The sequence below is a fragment of the Pan troglodytes genome, chromosome 18 (assembly GCF_028858775.2).
Source record: "Pan troglodytes isolate AG18354 chromosome 18, NHGRI_mPanTro3-v2.0_pri, whole genome shotgun sequence".
Lineage (NCBI taxonomy): Eukaryota > Metazoa > Chordata > Mammalia > Primates > Hominidae > Pan > Pan troglodytes.
The window spans coordinates 18,494,077-18,514,014 of record NC_072416.2 but is presented as its reverse complement, the minus strand read 5'-3'; the positions used below and the strand labels follow the sequence as shown (position 1 = coordinate 18,514,014).

The following is a 19,938-nucleotide window of genomic DNA, read 5'->3' as shown; positions in this document are numbered from 1 at the left end:
TCTTTCAATAACAGATAATAATTTGAGCTGTGCCCATTATGCATCAGGCCCTGCTGGGGTTGTACCCACGGAAGACACAAAAGTCAGCTGCTATACGTCTGCAAGTAGCTAACATGTTACCCTTCAAAGAGGAGGCAGTACACTGAGCATGCAAAAAAAAAAAAAAAACTATTTCAGGGAGTGGGCTGGGCACGGTGGCTCACGCCTGTAATTCCAACACTTTGGGAGACCACAGAGGGTAGATCACCTGAGGCCAGGAGCTCAAGATCAGCCTAGCCAACATGGTCAAACACTGTCTCTACTAAAAACACACAAAAAAACATTTAGTGGGCGTGGTGGCGTAAGCCTGTAGTCCCAGCTACTCGGGAGACTGAGGTAGGACAATTGCTTGAAACTGGGCGGCAGAGGTTGCAGCGAGCCAAGATGGCACACCGCACTCCAGCCTGGGCAACAGAGCCCGGCTCCATGTCAAAACAAAAACAAAACAAAAAAAACTATTTCAGAAAGTATTATTAGATGAGTTCCTATACTAAAGTTATTGGGACTCAAAATTCAAAAGAAGAAGTCCATCTAATTGAGAGGGGAGGGTAAATCAATGGAAGTAGTGTTTGTTACAGCCTTGGGGGATGAGCAGGCTTTCATCAATTAGGAAGAAGGAAGGAAAGGTACATGGCAAAGATCCAAAGGTAGCAAAGCACAAGGCATGTGTTGTGCTATGAGCCTCTTTGCTTATCATTTTATTTTGGGAACTCTCCCTCTCCACATGGAAGGGCTGTCAATCACATCACTTCTGCCATGGGAGAGGACATGTGACCCAGGCTGGCCAATGAGAGAACTCTGCTTCCTGGGCCACAGTGATTGGTTCACATGTGTGAATAGGACCAAGCCAGGCCAATCAGAGTGCTCTCTGAGACTGACTCTGGCTGTGCAGAGAAATGCTGCTTGTCTTTTCTCTGGCACCTTTATCTGTCAGGATGTTATCAGCCCAAAGCTACGGAGCCATGTAGGGAAGTACCACTGAGAATGATGTTAACTCAGAGGACAACAGGGCAGTGGGTGAAACTGAGTACTGACAACATTGCTTGATCTCCTGGATCAATCCACACCTGAAGCTAGTCCCCAGATTTCTGAGATACATGCAAGCCCCCCAAAGTTCCCTTTATTTACTTAGGCTACTTTTTTTTTTTTTTTTTGAATTGGAGTTTCACTCTTGTTGCCCAGGCTGGAGTGCAATGGCCCAATCTCGGCTCACCGCAACCTCTGCCTTCCAGGTTCAAGCAATTCTCCTGTCTCAGCCTCCCAGGTAGCTGGCATTACAGGCATGCACCACCACGCCCAGCTCATTTTGTATTTTTAGTAGAGACGGGGTTTCTCCACGTTGAGGCTGGTCTCGAACTCCTGATCTCAGGTGATCTGCCCGCCTCGGCCTCCCAAAGTGCTGGGATTACAGGCGTGAGCCTCTGCAACCGGCCACTTAGGCTACTTTAAGACAGATTTATATCCCTTGCAATTGAGAGAATTTTGACCACCATAATTAGGGACTAATGAATAAGTGAGTCTGGTTAGCGTTTGGGAGGATTCAAGGGGAGAAATATGATGTGTCCATTGTAGGGTAGGAAAAGAGAAAATGAAAACGCCATGCCACCAAGGAGAACATCAACCTGACAATTCAGGAAAGGAACAAAATACTGAGGAATTGGTTAACAGGCTGGAAAATAAAATATGAACGACAGCCGGAACTGCCAGGGAGCTCTACATGCCATTATCATCAACACCCACTCCCTCAGCCCACTGCCCACACGTAGAAGTCCCTCCCTGCATGCAAAGGGAAATGGCGTCAAACACACACCAGCCACAGGAGGTAGAGAGCAAGGATGACTTGCAGGGGGGCTGACCAGATCATGTTAATGTACGTGGCCAAGTCCATGAACCTCTGAGCGTCCACAGACATGAGGTTGACAATTTCCCCGACCGTGGAGGATTTTCTGGCTGAATTGGTGATCACCAGGGCCTGGGGGACAAAGGAGAGGGAAGGTGGGTGAGTGTGGCAGGTGAAGAGGCCTGACTCTCCCTCCAGACCCACGGAGAGGAAGGAGACTCTCAGGGGCAGAAATGCCGCAGATCTCTCCTCCTCCCCTCCCGACCTATCTGTCTGCCCAGGACGCCTGTGTCATCTCAAAGCCCACATTCTTATCCACGGTGCTCAGTGCCTCCCGACCTTGAACTCATCAGTTGGCAAGGGACCCTAGGTGTCCTCGAAACCAGGGCTTCGCATGCTTTAATGTGCACACATGCGGCCGGGTTTTTTTGGGGGGAGTGGTGGGGGGTGGGGGGAGTTGTTTCGGATTCTGCAAGTCTGGGGTGTGGCCTGGGATTCTGCATTTCTACACTTCCAGGCTGTGCCAATGCTACTGGTCCCAGATCCCACTGAAGGACTGAGGGTCTGGGCCAGGGTCTCTAATCCTTGGCATTCTTGACATCTGGAGCCAGATAATTCTTTGGGGGGCTGTCCTGCGCACTGTAGGAGTTTTAGCAGCAATCCCTGGCTTCGACCCACTACATGCCCTCGCCCCCAGTTGGGACAACCAAAAATGCCCCCAGATATTGCCAAACATGCCCTGGTGGGGGAAAATCTCCCTAGCCCTCAAACATGATTGCACACTATCACCTGGTGAGTTTTAAAAACACTAAGACATTAGCAGGCGTGGTGATGCATGCCTCTGGGCCCAGCTACGTGGTGGGCTGAGGTGGCAGGATGGTTTGAGCCCAGGAGGTGGAGGCTGCAGTGAGCCAAGATCATGCCACTGCACTCTAGCCTGGGTGACAGAGCGAGACCCTATCTCAAAAAATAAAAATAAATAAAAAATAAAAACAATGACACCTGGGTGCAACCACAGCAATCGCAATTTCACTGGTCTGGTGCAACCTAGGAGTCAGGAAGTTTTTTTGTTTTTTCAGACAGGGTCTCATTCTGTCACACAGGCCGGAATGCAGGGATGCTATCAGGACTCACTGCAGCCTCCAACTCCGGGGCTGAAGTGATTCTTTTAACTCAATCTCCTGAGTAGACGGGACTACAGGTACGCACCACCATACCTGGCTAATTTTTTTAAATTTTCTGCAGAGCCAGGGTCTTGCTATATTGACCAGGCTGGTATTGAACTTCCAGCCTCCAGTGATTCCCCCACCTTGGTTTCCCAAACTGCTGGGATTCCAGGCATAAGCTACAGTGCCTGGCCTGCATCAGTTTAAGCTCCCCAGGTGAGTCTAATTCACAGACGGGCCTGAGAATCACTCCTCTAGTTCATCAAGTACCTGCAAGACTGTCTCTTCCTAACCTAGGAGCCAAGCAGTTTCCTTGACCTCGAGACAAAAAAAAAAAAAAAAAAATTATAGGGATCAAGAAGGTAATTTAGGTCCTTTGAAATTGGATGTACACAAATGCCTGCTACATACTCTTATCATGCAAGGAATGTGCCACCTGCTCAGTTCAAATTAAGAGTGACAACAGGCTGGGCGCGGTGGCTCATGCCTGTAATCCCAGCACTTTGGGAGGCTGAGGCAGGCGGATCACCTGAGGTCAGCAGTTCAAGATCAGCCTGGCCAACATGGCGAAACCCTGTCTCTACTAATAATACAAAAATTAGCCGGTCGTGGTGGCAGGCGCCTGTAGTCCCCGCTACTCAGGAGGCTGAGGCAGAAGAATCGCTTGAACTCAGGAGGCGGAAGTTGCAGTGAGCCAAGATCATGCCACTGCACTCCAGTCTGGGGGAGAGAGTGAGACCTGGTCTCAAAAAAATGAAAAAAAAAAGAGTGACAACAAGCTGAAACACAGAATGTTAACAGCAGAATGAGGATCCAAACTTGGATTTCCCCACAACAAGGGCCACTGATCCATCTAAGAAACTCAATTACTCACAGCTGATACACAAAGACATCTACACGCCCACCCTTGAAGTCAGCTTTCCTAACGTACAATGCCTGATGCGTACTGTCCCTGCCACCTAAGGTCACGGAAGCTACCCTCATCCTACTGCTCCAGAAGCTGGGCTGGAAATCCCCACGCTGGCCCCAGAGTAACCCAGGGCTGCAGGAGGGGATGTGGAAGTCAGGCCACATGCCAATGGCACAGCGCCCCCTACCTTCCGATAGACAGCCCCAATGACAGCGGTCTTGATTCTCATGCCACTGACGAAGCAGATGTGGAAGTACTGGTGCAGCACGAGGGTCTGCAGGCAGGCAGTGACAAACAGCAGCACGGTGTAGAAGTAGCCCTGCCAGTCTGGGGCCTTCGTGTCGTTCACGAACTTGATGAGCAACCTGCAAAGGAGCAAAGAGAGGGCCTGGAATGACTTGTGACACGTGGGGGCAGGGAAAAGAGCTTCAGTGTTGGCACTGCAACTTTCTCCTGAGCCAGATGAGCTAGACACTATCACTTCAATTTCATAGATGGAAAAACAAGTCCACAGTGGTGATCTGGCTGTGCAGGTGGCCCAAACTGCTCATAAAAGAGGCCTCTGCCTTGGGGTTGTGCACTAATTGCTCTAGCTATATCTCATCACCAGCAAGTCACCCAAAGGAATTGCATAGGGAACACGAGGTAAAGAGGTAGGGAGGAAAAGAGAAGGGATGTGTAGCCCCTGAGTCACAGAGCAGCAGAGAGCCAGGTAGGAGAGAGGCAACTTCCTTTCTGACTCCCCAGTTCCTGGTTGCAGTTTTTGTTGTTGTTTTTTTTATTCTTTTTTTTTTTTTTTTTTTTTTGAGACAAAGTCTTGCTCTGTTGCCAAGGCTTGAGTTCAGTGATGCAATCAGCTTGCTGTAACCTCTGCCTCCTGGGTTCAAGCAATTTTTATGCCTCAGCCTCCTGAGTAGCTGGGATTACAGGCGTGCACCACCACGCCTGGCTAATTTTTGTATTTTTAGCAGATGGTTTTACCATGCTGGCCAGGCTGGTCTTGACCTCCTGACCTCAGGTGATCTTCCCACCTCAGCCTCTCAAAGTGCTGGGATTATAGGCATGAGCCACTGCGCCCAACCCTGGTTGCAGTTTTTTCATGAGATCTGCTGGCATTTCCTTGCTCTTGATTTCCCAAGACAATGCCATATTCTCCCCATTTGGGTTTCAGGGGAGCCTAGTGGGTTTCTGTTACTTGCAAACGATGTGGTCTTCACTAATATGGTAATTAAGTAAAGCATAAAGTAAAGCTAGGCAGTGACCATGGCTCACATCTGCAATCCCAGCACTTTGGGAGGCCGAGGCAGGAGGATCGCTTGAAGTCAGGAGCTCGAGACCAGCCTGACCAACAAAGCAAGACCCTGTCTCTATTTTTTTCAAAAAAGCTAAAGTAAAAATGGAGACATCTGGCTATGAGCCCACTTCAGGACACAGCATGACCCCAGGGTTATGACTGATGCAACTGAAAGATCAAATCCAAGGAGGGAAAATGGAGCCCACCTGGGAGGGAAGGGGTCTTACTTTAAGATCTGCGGCCCGGAAAACATCATCAGGTCGTGGATGGCCTTAAAGAAGAAGCTCATGAGGAAGTAGGGCCCAAAGGTCTTGTATAACACCTTAAACAGAGAGGGGTTCCACTCCTTCTGTGGGGACTTGACAATCAAAGCCTCCACCTCCTCATTCGCATCCACCTTGGAACTCTCTTTCGGCTGGGCAGGATCCTTGGAGGAGTACACGACCTTCACCGGCTGCCTGGAACACAAGGAGGTGAAGCCGTTGTGGGGTCTGCCAGAGATGCAGCCCCCTACCACAGGGACATGGCCAGGGAATGTCACCCTTCAGGGAAGGCAGAGTCAAAGACAACAAGCCCAGGGAGAGAGGCAGCTCAGCACAGTGGTTACAAACACGGGCTCCAGAGCCACGGGCTCCACAGCCACCGGCTCAAGGTCTGGCTTGGCCACTGGCCAGCTGCGTGACTTCAGGCAAGGTCCTTAAGCTCTCTGGGCCTCAGTTTCCTCCTCTGTGAAATGAGGATAAAAGTAGGACCTACCTCCAAGGTAGGTAAGATTAAACGAGTTGAATAAGTTAAAGACTTAGAAAAGTGATGGCTCCAAACTGATCTATAGTCAAGGCAATCCCCATCAAAAGCCCAGCTGGCTGCCAGGTAGAAATTATGAGCTAACTCTAAAATTCACATGGAAACTCAAGGATCCAGAACAGTCAAAACAATCATGAAAAATAAGAATCAAGTTGGAGGATTCACACTTCCTGATTTCAAAACAATACAAAATAACAATCATGGCCAGGAGTGGTGGTTCACACCTGTAATCCCAGCACTTTGGGAGGCCAAGGTGGCTGGATCACTTGGGGTCAGGAGTTTGAGACCAGCCTGACCAACATAGTGAAACCCCATCTCTACTAAAAATACAAAAATTAGCCGGGCATGATGGCAGGTGCCTGTAATCCCAGCTACTTGGGAGGCTGAGGCAGGAGAATTACTTGAACCTGGGAGGTGGAGGTTGCTGTGAGTGGAGATCAGGCCATTGCACTCCAGCCTGGGTGACAGAGCAAAACTCCATCTCAAAAAGAAAGAACAACAATAGGCTGGGCACAGTGGCTCACGCCTGTAATCCCAGCACTATGGGAGGCCGAGGTGGGCAGATCACTGAGGTCGGCAGGTTCAAGACCAGCCTGACCAAACATGGAGAAACCTCATCTCTACTAAAAATACAAAATCAGCCCGGCATGGTGGCACATACCTATAATCCCAGCTACTTGGGAGGCTGAGGCAGGAGAATCGCTTAAACCCGGGAGGCGGAGGTTGTGGTGAGCTGAGACCACACCGTTGCACTCCAGCCTGGGCAAAAAGACTCGGTCTCAAAAAGAAAAAAAAAAAACAAAAAAAAGAACAACAATCATCAAGACAGGTAAAGGGATAGGCATATATACATCAATGCAAAAAAAAAAAAAAAAACAGTCCAGCCAGCCAGAGCAACATAGCAAGACCCTATTTCTAAAAAAAAAAATTTTTTTTGACTGGGTGCAGTGGTTCATGCCTGTAATGCCAGCACTTCGGGAGGTCGAGGCGGGTGGATCACTTGAGGTCAGGAGTTTGAGAACAGCCTGACCAACATGGCAAAACCTTGTCTCTACTAAAAATATAAAAAATTAGCCAGGCATGGTGGCGGTTGCCTGTAATCCCAGCTACTTGGGAGGGTGAGAAAGGAGAATCGCTTGAACTCAGGAGGAGGAGGGGGTTGCAATGAGCCGAGGTTGTGCCACTGCACTCCAGCCTCAGCGCCACAGCAAGACTCTGTCTTAAAAAGCAAATAAATAAAATTGACTGTGACGATGACTGCACAACTCTGTGAACACACTAAAAATCAGTGAATTGTATGTTCTGCATACATGAATTGTGCGGTGTATGAATATCTCAATAAAGCGGTCACCAAAAAAGTAGTCTTTATCTTATAGGGATTTTTTTTTTTTTTTTTTGAGATGGAGTCTTGCTCCATCACACAGGCTGGAGTGCAATGGTGCGATCCCGACTCCCTGCAACCTCCGCCTCCTGCGTTCAAGCAATTCTCCTGCCTCAGCCTCCCGAGTAGCTGGGATTACAGGTGTGCGCTACCACACCCAGCTAATTTTTATGTTTTTAGTAGAGACAGGGTTTCACCATGTTAGCCAAGCTGGTCTTGAACTCCTGACCTCAAGTGATCTGTCTGCCTTGGGCCCCCAAAGTGCTGAGATTATGGGCATGAGCCACTGTGCCCGGCCAATAGTTCGTTCTTGTACATCACTTAGTATTCAGTTGTGCAGATGTACATAACTGGTGCATCTGTCTGTTCACTTGCTAATAGATGTCTGGCTTACCTCCAGTTTGGGTTATCACAAAGTAGCTAAGAACATTCCTGTACCAGCCTTTTATGAACATATGTTCTCAGCTCTGTTGGCTGGATGCCTGGGAAGGGGGTGACTGGTGGTATGTTCACTCTAACTTAAAAAAAAAAAAAAACTGCCAAACTCTTCCAGAGTCACAGAAGCATTTCACATTCATGCCAGCAGAAACCACAGTCCAAAATGGCCCTAAGCTCTGAGTGGCCATACACAAAAGAGAACATAAAACCACTACACACAAACCAATGAAGCACTGGGTTTTTCAATCCAAACAATTCAAGCAATTCTCATGCTTCAGCCCCCCTGTAGCTGGCTTACAGGTGAGCGCCACCACACCCGGCTAATTTTTGTATTTTTAGCAGAGACAGGGATTCACCATGTTGGCCAGGCTGGTCTCGAACTCATGAACTCAGGTGAGCCTCCCGCCTCAGCCTCCCAAAGTACTGCAATGACAGGCATGAGCCACCATGCCCAGCCACACCTGACTTTTGAGAAGGAGTCACTCAGGGGTGAAGAGAGGTGGTAAAAGGATCCAGGAAGCCATGCAGAGCCCCCAGCCCTGGCGTCCATCACCTGATCCCCGAGCCTAGGACACCCAGCAGCCCAGAGCTGCATGGGCTGCATTCCTTTCTCTGGTTAACAAAAGGGATCTGAGTGTAAGGGGCCACACCAGGAAATTCCAGCCTAGGACAGGGTTTTCCTTCTCACTCTCTCCAGGTTCACAGGGGTTACAGGTGCCAGATCTGGCTTATGCCTCTGGGAATAAAGCAAGCGATCCGTCTACCAATGTCCCAAGTAAATGATCCCCTGGCTCCACGCTGAGGATCTCTAAACACCAAGGTACTCACAGAGCCAGACCCTTCTCAGGTGGCCCGCTTTCAAGCCCCAAGACCCAGTTCTCACCACATCCTCCCTGGCAAGATCAAAGTGTACAGATGAATAAATAAAACTTGTACAATTAAAACCTGCCCAGCATGTACTCAGGGCTAGGGCACAGCTTATCATGACATATATCTCACTGAATTCTCAGAAAATGCTCTGGGTGAAAAATGGAGGCTCCAGTCAGCCACAGTGGCTCACGCCTGTAATCCCAGCACTTTGGGAGGCCAAGGTAGGTGGACTGCTTGAGCTCAGGAGCTTGAGAACAGCCTGGGCAACATGGCGAGATATCATCTTTACAAAAAAAAAATATATGTTAGTCAGGTGTGGTGGCACGTGCCTGTTAGTCCCAGCTGCTAGGGAGGCTGAGGTGGGAGGATCACTCCAGCCTAGGAGATGGAGGTTGCAGTGAGCCGAGATCGTGCCACTGCACTCCAGCCTGGACAAAAGAGTGACACCCTGTCTCAAAAAATAAATAAATAAATAAAATGGAGGCTCCCAGTGAGGCATGAAGGGACTTCATGGACAGCCCTTGAGGTTCCCACCCTGGTCGCCCTGCCTTCACGCTTGTCCCTAAATATCCACCTTCCCCAGGGCAGCCTGGGTTGTTATGAACCAGAACTCAGCTGGGTGTGGTGGCTCACACCTGTAATCCCAGCTATTTGGGAGGCTGAGGCAGGAGGACTGCTTGAAGCCAAGAGTTGGAGACCAGCCTGGGCAACACAGTGAGACCTGTCCTATACATATGTAACTAACCTGCACATTGTGCACATGTACCCTAAAACTTAAATAATAATAAAATAAAATAAAATAAAATAAAATAAATTTAAAAGGCCAGGCGCAGCAGCTCACACCTGTAATCCCAGCACTTTGGGAGGCCGAGGCAGGTAGATCACCTGAGGTCAGGACTTTGAGACTAGCCTGACCAACATGGAGAAACCCCATCTCTACTAAAAATACACAATTAGCCGGGCGTGGTGGTACATTCCTGTAATCCCAGCTACTCGGCTGCAGTGAGCCGAGATCACACTACTGTATTCCACCCTGGGTAACAGAGTGAGACTCCATCTCAAAAAAAAAAAAGAAAAAGCACACACACACACACACACACACACACACACACACACACACACAAGCTTCCTCAGTTACTCTCACCCTCATTTCCTCATTTTTATCTCACCCCAACACTATCATTCTCCAAAGCTTCTTGTCAATGCATGTTTCACAACCAACGTCCTGTCTCCCGTATAGAATGTCGATGGCACCCAACTAGACTGTGTCTCTTTTGTTCCACTCTCTGAACCCTCAGGGACTAAACATCGCTAAGCACAGAAGCAGCAGTCAGTTTCATCTGCTCAGTGGATTAAGAGCCAGGCCAGTGGAGGAGCTTCTGGATTCAAACTCTGTCCTCCTCGCACGGCTGTGATATTGGCCTCTCCCATGGTGTCTCCAGCAACCTGCTCCCCTGACAAGCTCCAGGGGACACAACGGTGGGCATCCATCTTCCATGAGAGGAAGCCGAGCCAGGTGATCAGCAGAGGCGTGGATGATGAGGAATGCTGAAGCCCACACTACAAATGTGGCCTGCTTAGCAGGGGGGATGCTGCAGGTGAGGCTGAAGGAATCCAGATGAGATGGGCGATGTTAGGGGTCAAGTTGACTGGGTTAAGGGATACCCAGATTGCTGTTAAAGTGTTATTTCTGGGTGTGTCTGTGAGGGTGTTTCCAGATGAGACTGGCATTTGAATGAGTGGACTGACTAAGGAAGATCCATCCTCACCCCATGTGGGTGGCACCGCCCAATCAGCAGAGGGTCCGGACACAACAAAAAGTCAGAGTAATGGCAAATGCAGGCGCTCTCTCTTCTGCAGCCGGGATGTCATCCTCTCCCACCCTTGAACATCAGAACTCCAGGATTTCTGGCCTCTGGACTCTGGGACTTACCCAATGACTCCAGGTTCTCAGGCCTTTGACTATGGACTGAGAATTCCATCATCAGTTTCCCTGGGTCTGAGACTTTTTGACTTGGCCTGAGCCATGCTACCAGCTTCCTGGGTTCTCCAGGTTGCAGATGACCTAGGGTGGGACTTTTCAGCCTCCATAATCACATGATCCAGTTTCCCTAGTAGATCCCCTCTTATCCTCCATCCATCCATCCATCCATCATCTATCAGTCATTCATCTATCTATCATCTATCCATCTACCTACCATGTATACATTCACCAACTATCTATCCGTCTGTCATCTACCTATCATCTATCATCTATCAATCATCCATCCATCTATCTATCTATATATCATCCATCCATCCTACTAGTTCTGTCTCCATGAAGAACTGTAATAAACACGGACCCCACCTTTGCCTGCCAAAAACCTTCAACTGGGTCATGGACATGGGCCATTTCCTTACAATGCTCAGTCACAGAGGCCCAAGCTCTATCTGCCTCCCACGAGACAATTTCTCCCATCACCTGGACCACCCAAACAGCCTCCGACCGGAGTCACGAGGTCCTCTGCCGATGTCCTAGTGGCTGGCACATGGATGTCCAGATTCCCACCCACCATCTGGGTCTGACTGAAGGCCTGTATCCTGGGCATCCCCGGAACAGAATGAGGGACAGAACCCTGGTCTGGGGTTTTTCCCTGTAAGGCCAATGGCTCTGTGGGGAATCCAATGCACCACACTGGCCCCATCACAGTTTATCGTAGTAAACTTACCCCGGAAGAGGCAACAGGAACAAAAACAGCCATTCTACTACCCCCATGGCCGCAATCCACTGCCCCCATGTCACCCGCAATTTCATGTTCCAGCTCGTCCGGGCTCGAGACAAGTCTTATGTCCTTGTTTAACTGGCAGCTGCTTTTCTTTCTTACTGTTACATAGAATAATAACGCATCGTGCAACTAATGGCGTCTCAGATTTGATGAGTTAAGGTATGTGCAGGGGAGGCCCTGGCCTGATTCCCGAAAGAATGACACAGATGGTGTAGTGGGGCACGCCTTACATAGCGGGTAGAGCCTAAAATCCAGTACAGCCAAAATCACCCTCAAATGGGGCTTCTTTGGCTAAACAGACTTACATGGTCAGCTGGGCATGTTGGACAGAACATTCAAACAGCAAGAACATGCAGGATGCCAGATGCTCAGAAAGAGACAGAAAAAAGTGAGACTGACTCAAGGAGGGATAGTCACGCGCCATGGCAAACAGCATCAACTGCCTGTTTGGACAACATTTCTCTTCTTTTTTTTTTTGAGACGGAGTCTCACTCTGTCTCCCAGGCTAGTATGCAGTGGCGCAATCTCAGCTCACTGCAACCTCTGCCTCCTGGGTTCAAGTGATTCTCCTGCCTCAGCCTCCTGAGTAGCTAGGAGTACAGGCGCCTGCCACCATGCTTAGCTAATTTTTGTATTTTTAGTAGAGACAGGGTTTCACCATGTTGGCCAGGCTGGTCTCAAACTCCCGACTAAGTGATCCGCCTGCCTTGGCCTCCCAAAGTGCTGGGATTAGACATGAGAGCCACCGCACCCAGCTTCTTTCTTCTTTTCTCTGCCCAGTTGCTTTAATGACATGTGAGATCCTACCCCATTTGGCAGAAAAGCAAACTGAGGCCAGGAGGAGAAGTGAGGCATCTTGCCCAGAACCACAAAGCTAGTAACAGGCAGCACTGCCAGGGCCCCATCCTGGATTCAGGCCACAGTAGTGGAAAGGAGGTGACCGGGGCATCCTGGAGGACAAGGAAACTCACACTTACTTCCTAGTCTTGGCGCATTCCTTCTTCCAGTTCTTTACCAAAACAGGCACGACTTGTTCCGACGTGTCCTCCTTGTTTAAGGACCAGAGGTCACTGCCCTCCAGGGGCTGGCGGTAGCCCCGGACAATCAACCTGGGGCCAAGACACAAGGGGGTTAGGCAATGAGAGTCAATGAGAGGAGGACGGGGCTCACTCACTCCACACGCCTGCTGATGCCGCTCCCCTCTGCAGCACAGCTGCCCGCTGCAAATGAAGGCAGCCATGCAGCTTGGGAAGTCAGAATGCGGATGGACATTTGCACATATTACAAGCTAATTACAGCTCATTCTGTTGGGTCACGCAGGAAAAATGGCTTTTTTTTTTTTTTTTTTTTTTTTTAGTGGTACATACAAAAGACTTAGGGAAAAAAGATGATTTAGGAGCGAAGTATCAGGATAGCTCTTTTTTATTTTTTATTATTCATTCATTCATTTATTTATTTGGAGAGAGGGTCTCGCTGTGTCACCCAGGATGGAGTACAGTGGTGCGATCGCAGCTCCCTGCAGCCTCCAGCTCCCGGTCTAGAGTGGTTCTCCCATCTCAGCCTCCCGAGTAGCTGGGACTTTGGGTGTAAGCCATTATGACTGGCTAATTTTTTTTTATTTCTTATTTTTGTAGAGACAAGAGTCTCCCTATGTTGCCCAAGGTGGTCTTGAACCTCCAGGCTCAAGCAACCCTCCCACCTTGGCCTCCCGAAATCTTGGAATTATAGGCATAAGCCACCGTGCCCTGCCAACTTTTTAAAATTTTAAATTAAAAAGGCTGATATGGGCCAGGCACAGTAGCTCATGTCTATAATCCTAGCACTCTGGGAGGCCGAGGTGGGAGGATTTTGTGAGCCCTGGAGTTCAAGACCAGCCTGGGCAACATAGGGAGACTATCTCTACGAAAAGTAAAAATAAAAAAATTAGCCAGTCATGATGGCTCGCACCTGTAGTCCCAGCTACTCGGGAGGCTGAGGTGGCAGGATTGCTCAAGGCCAGGAGGTGGAGGTTGCAAAGAGCCGTCATTGTGTCACTGCACTCCAGCCTGGGCAACAGAGTCAGACCCTATAAAAAGAAAAAAAAAAATAGGCTGAAGGAAAAAATTAAAAAATAAAAAGGCTGACATGACAAAGCATTAGTAAGCATGAAATCTGGGTGATGAGATTATTGAGTTTTATTATATTAATCTTTCTATGTCACTCCATCCAGTCTGGAGTGTAATGGCGCCATCTCAGCGCACTGCAACCTCTGCCTCCTGTATTCTAGCAATTCTCCTGCCTCACCCTCCCAAGTAGCTGGGATTGCAGGCGTGTGCTGCCCGGCTAATTTTTGTATTGTTAGTGGAGACAGGGTTTCACCATGTAGGCCAGGCTGGTCTCGAACTCCTGACCTCAGGTGATCCACCCACCTTGGCCTCTGAAAGTGCTAACATTACAGGCATGAGCCACCGTGCCCAGCAGACTAAACACTTTTATAATAAAAGGTAAAATACTTTCATGTTTTGTTCTAAAATAATTTCAAACTTATAGAAAAATTACTCAAATCATACTAAGAATTCACTCAACTCACCATTGTTAACACGTTGCCACGTTTGCAGTATCATTCTCTGTCTCTATCCATTGACATGCACACACACACACACACACACACACACACGCAAACACATCATCTTTTTCTGAACCACTTAAACAGTTAAAGGCCTGGCATGGTGGCTCACACATGTAATCTCAGCACCTTGGGAGGCTGACGTGGGTGGATCACCTGAAGTCAGGAGTTTGAGACCAGCCTGGACAACACAGTGAAACTCCATCTCTACTAAAAATACAAAAATTAGCTGGATGTGGTGGCAGGTCCCTGTAATCCCAGCTACTCAGGAGGCTGAGACAGGAGAATCTCTTGAACCCAGGAGGCAGAGGTTGCAGAGAGCTGAGATCCTGCCACTGCACTCCATCCTGGACGACAGAGCAAGACTCCATCTCAAAAAAAAAGTTAACATACAGCCTCTACATGCCTTTACCCCAGAAAAACTGGAGGTATTCCCTTCCAATCCAGGACATGCTCTTATGTAACTAGAGCACAATTTTCCAAAACAAGAATGAATGTTATTAGCATGCATCCGGGGTCCTGTAGTCATGAACAAATTACATCAACTGTCCCAGTGATGCTTTTTAATAGTAACTTCAAGAAACTATTTAAAACATCTAATTTTTTAAAACGATGTTTGTCATTAAGACAAGGATGAGACCGGGCATGGTGGTTCACGCCTGTAATCCCAGCACTCTGGAGGCTGAGGCGGGAGAATCACTTGAGCTCAGAAGCTGGAGACCAGCCTGGGCAACATGATGAAACCCCATCTCTACAGAAAGTACAAAAATCTGCTGGGCATGGGGGAGTGTGCCTGTAGCCCCAGCTACTCAGGAGGCTGAGGCAGGAGCATCACCTAAGCCCAGTAGATTGGGACTGCAGTGAGCTACAAGTGTGCCGCTGCACTCCAGCCTCAGCGACAGAGTGAAAGCCTGTCTCAAAAAAAAAAAAAAAAAAGATGATCCTTATTAGGGGCAAAAAAAGATTCTTCAAACAATCCCCACTAAGATGTTAACAATGGGCAGAAAAAGATATACAAAAAGAGGACCAGAAGGTAGCTGGGCATGGTGGCTCACACCTGTAATCCCAGCCCTTTGGGAAGTCAATGTAGGTGGATCACCTGAGGTCAGGAGTTTCAAGACAAGCCTGGCCAACATGGCAAAACTCTGTCTCTACTAAAAATACAAAAAGTAGCCGGGCATGGTGGCGCAAGCCTGTAATCCCAGCTACCTGGGAGGCTGAGGCAGGAGAATCGCTTGAACCTGGGAGGCGGAGACTTGTAGTGAGCTGAGACTGACAGAGTAAGACTCCGTCTCAAAAAAAAGAAAGACGACCAGAAGAAGGCATACTAAAATGGTGACACTGGTTACCTCTAGATGTCTCCTACACTGCTGATCTGCACATGTGGTTTTTTAACCCACACTTCCTGTGGTGAGACAGTATTATTTTTCTAAGGCGTGGGGAACAGGAGGGGGACAATGTCGATAATAACTATACCTAATATGTTAAAAAAAACCCAAATCTGAAGCTAAAGCAAGAGCAGTCCAGCATATGGCTGTCCCAGGCAAAGCCTTCTGCAGAGGTGTCAGCTGCTCACGGCTCATGTGTTTATCACATTCAAGTTCACGGAACTGCCGGACAGAGTTGGTGTCTCTGAGACCACATGGCCAGCACAGGCAGATTCAAGACAACTCTGCAGAAGAGCAAAGGAGGGAGAAGTTGGGGAGGGGGAGCTGAGCATGTTCATTCATTCATTCATTCATTCACTCCCCACCACCTCCCTGAGGTCTGGGGGGCCTGGCCTTACCCTGTGATCCACCAGAAGGTGATCCTCGACAGGAAGGAAGCGCTGGACTCTGGGCAGGGATTCTAGTGGAAAGAAAGCACAGGTTTGGGAGGAAGAGGGAAAGGAACGATTTGACTTTTCATCCAGGTCAGAGCTTAGCAAGTAGTCAGCTGCTCACTCTTCCTTCCAGAGGACTAGCGTCAGCTCCACATGATTCTGCACCCCAAAAGGACCCTCTCCTAATCCCCAGGAGAAAGAAACTCATGGCAGCTCTTCCAGTTTCAATCAACGGAGTGTCTACCATGTGCAACCACAATACAACATGCTATAGACCTGCCTTGTCTTCTATCCCCGCAACAACCCTAGGAGCTGGTGTTAACGTCATCCCTACTTCACTCATTCATTCAATAAATATTTTCTGAGCACCTACTATGTGCTAGGCATTCTACAAGGTACTACAGGGTTGCCTTATATCCCCACGACAACCTCATGAGCGAGTATTACTATTGTCCCCACTTTACTCATTCAGTCACTGAATATTTATTGACCACCTACTATGTGCTAGACACTCTACCAAGAGCTTATATACTTGCATTATTTTATATCCTCATGGAATTCTATAAACATGGTATTACTATTATCTCCACTTCATTCATTCGTTCATCCAACAAGTATTTCCTGAGCACAACCCTTGTGCCAAGCACCCTGCATACAAATCTAACCAAACAGAAATGACCCCTGCCTGTATGGAGCTTGTGGTCTACTGCAGTAATCGTCAGTAATACCTGCCAAGATTCTCTACTATTAGTAGCTAGCTCTTTTCTAAGTGCTTTACACAAACTACCTTATTTAATCTTCATCCTCACCTCACGAGATAAATAAAAGTATTATATCATCCTTGTTTTGCAGTTAAAAGAAACTGGGCCTGTAATCCCAGCACTTTCGGAGGCCGAGGCAGGCAGATCATGAGGTCAAGAGATCGAGACAATCCTAGCCAACATGATGAAACCCTGTCTCTCCTAAAAATACAAAAATTAGCTGGATGTGGTGGCGGGCGCCTGTAGTTCCAGCTACTTGGGAGGCTGAGGCAAAAGAATCGCTTGAACCCGGGAGGCGGAGGTTGCAGTGAGCCATGATCGAACGACTGCACTACAGCCTGGCAACAGAGCAAGAGTGTCTCAAAATAAAAATAAAATAAAATTTAATTTAATTTAAAAACTGGGGACCAGAGATGAAAAGATTTGTTCAAGGTCCCACAGCTAAAAGCGATGGAGTCAGGATGTGAGCCCCAAAGAGTCAGGCTCCAGAGAGAGACATGCATCAAATGATCACATGAACAAATGCAAAACTACAACTTCTGGGCCTTGATGTGTGTCCTGAAGGGAGAGAAATATTACCAATGAGACAAAGTAAGTGCATGGGGGCTGATCTGGCGTACGAAGGTCAGAGAAGGCTCCCCCGAGGAAGACAGTCAAGCTGGCACCTGAAGGGTGAGTAGAGCAGAACTAAGTAACAAGGAAAGGCAACGCATTCCCAACAGACAGCAGTGTGTGCAAAGGCCCGGTGGTAGAAGAAAGCATGGTAGACTCCAGGAACCAAGAAGGGGCCTGAGCAGTCTCCACTGGAGGCTGTGCACAGTCTACACTGCAGGCCACACATTTTGGTCTTCATTCTAAGGGCAATGGGAAGTACTGAGAGATTCTAAGCAAGCTATCAAAGAACTTATTTCCCAGAGAAATGAAGATGAGCCCCAAGTCAACAACATGCAGGCAAGGAAAGGGACCGACACACAGCTCCTGGGATGACAGACAAAGCCTGGCTTTCAACATGGATGCATCCGGGTCTAAATTCTGAAACACAAGCTTTAGCAGCAGAGGGAAGAGAGGTCACCATGCAGTAATGAAAGCTTTAGCCAAGGACTCCACTCAAAGTTCCAGCCTTGTGCAGATATAAGGCATTTATAGAGCCCGATAAGGTGGCATACTCTCGTCCAGTGGTTTTCCATTCAAGGCTGGGCGTGCTTTTTAAAAAATACTCTATCCTGGCTGGGTGTGGTGGCTCATGCCTGTAATCCCAGTACTTTGGGAGGCCACGGCGGGCAGATCACTTGTGGTCAGAAGTTCGAGACCAGCCTAGGCAACATGATGAAACCTTGTCTCTACCAAAAATACAAAAAATTAGCTGGATGTGGTGGTGGGTGCCTGCAAGCTCAGCTACTCGGGAGGCTGAGGCAGAATTGCTTGAATCCATGAGGCGGAGGTTGCAGTAAGCTGAGATCGTGCCACTGCACTCCAGCCTAGGGACCCTGTCTCAAACAAAATAAAAATAAAATTAAAAAAAAATACTGTATCCGGGCCCTAACCGCACCAGGGAATCTGATTAAGCTGGTTCTGGGTGTGACTGGGGCATTGAAGCTTTGTTTTTATTTTAAACTTCCAGATTTTTCTTGGAAAAGTGGCTGGGCAGGAAATATGCAAGGTAGGCCAAGAACATCTTGTCACACGGGACAACAAGGAAACTAAGCATGAACAGGATTGTTAAAAGGCTCAAGAGCCAAGCAGAAGTGGCCGCTGCAGGCTAAAAGAGGGACAATTTGAGCTTTGACAAGGAGAATAAGTACAACAGGCTGAAACATACCAAGCAAGGTTTTTGTTTTGTTTTGTTTTGTTTTTTGAGATGGAGTCTCGCTCTGTCGCCCAGGCTGGAGTCCAGTGGCGTGATCTTGGTTCACTGCAAACTCCGCCTCCTGGGTTCAAGTGATCCTCCTGCCTCGGCCTCCCAAGTAGCTGGGATTACAAGCGTCAGCCACCACACTGGGCTAATGTTTGTATCTTTAGTAGAGATGGGGTTTCACCATGTTGGTGAACAGGCTGGTCTCGAACTCCTGACTCAAGTGATCTGCCCACCGTGGCTTCCCAAAGTGGTGGGATTACAGGCTTGAGCCACTGCGCCTGGCCTTACGTTTATATACACAAGTTTCATATTGATGCTGGAAATAAAGAGAAACATCTGATGTTGTCAGTGAACCAGGTCATTGTTTGAACACAGAAAAAGCGGAAAGAAACAAGTATTTTCTCCACCTTTCCCAAATGTACTCATTTGGTTCACCAGGGTTGGACAAGGCTTCCCTGAGGTAAACAGTCATTTATTCGATCACTACAGAGTGATCAGTGATCAAAGAAATGAAGGGGAAACTCTTTTCCATAAAAAAATCCCAGCTAAAACATAAAGAATGATATCATAGAAGAATGAGCCATTGTGCAAACACAATGGATTACTGGAATATTTGATAATAATTAATTATTATTAAAGTTAGTATTACAGTCACATATACATGTTTTTTGTCAAGACAAGGTCTAGCTATATTGATCAGGCTGGTCTCAAACTCCTGGGCTTAAGTGATCCTCCTGCCTCAGCTTCCCAAAGTGCTGGAATTGCAGGCATGAGCCATCACATGCAGCCCAACAGTTAGTTTTAAAATTCTTATCTTTCAGATGTTATCATTAGAGAAAGTTGAGCAATGAACATCAGGAACTCTGTTATTTTTGCAACTTTTTGTGAGCCAAACTATTGCGAAATAAAAAGTCATTAAAAATAAACAAATCCATGTCCTTCGGAGATACATATTAAAACGTTCACCTATGCAATGCATGGTAAAGAGCTCATGGCAGCTGGGCGCAGTGGCTTACACTTGTAACCCCAACACTTTGGGAGGCTGAGGCGGGAGAACTGCTTTGAGTTCAGGAGTTCGAGACCAGTCTGGGCAACATGGCAAGACCCTGTCTCTACAAAAAATATAAAAATTGGCCGGACATGGTGGCACGTGCCTGTAGTCCCAGCTACTCAAGAGGCTGAGGCACGAGAATGGCTTGAACCCGGGAGGCAGAGGTTGCAGCAAGCTGAGATTGTGCCATCGCACTCTAGCCTGGGTAATAGTGAGACCCTGTCTCAAAAATAAATAAAAAGAAAAGAAAAAGAGCTCATGGTAGTTCATTATCCTATGCTGTCTACTTTATGTTTCCATCATAAAAGGCTAAATAAAAAGCTCCTCCAGTGATTCA

General features: G+C 48.0%; 1 protein-coding gene across 29 annotated transcripts in view; it reads right to left on the bottom strand.

The window, feature by feature from the left end:
- The window catches only part of ABCC1 (ATP binding cassette subfamily C member 1), a 187,263-nt gene that overhangs the window by 92,064 nt on the left and 75,261 nt on the right, over window positions 1-19,938 (bottom strand). For 18 of the 29 annotated variants that reach the window (XM_063796774.1, XM_054668955.2, XM_016929507.4 and 15 more), the window contains 5 exons: window positions 15,899-15,960; window positions 12,485-12,616; window positions 5,477-5,707; window positions 4,143-4,320; window positions 1,850-2,011 (listed from right to left, as the gene is read on the bottom strand). In XM_063796774.1, coding sequence (XP_063652844.1) covers window positions 1,850-2,011; window positions 4,143-4,320; window positions 5,477-5,707; window positions 12,485-12,616; window positions 15,899-15,960 — 765 coding nt within the window. The remainder of the gene's footprint in view (window positions 1-1,849; window positions 2,012-4,142; window positions 4,321-5,476; window positions 5,708-12,484; window positions 12,617-15,898; window positions 15,961-19,938) is intronic. The other 11 variants (XM_063796767.1, XM_063796776.1, XM_016929512.4 and 8 more) reach the window with 4 other exon arrangements.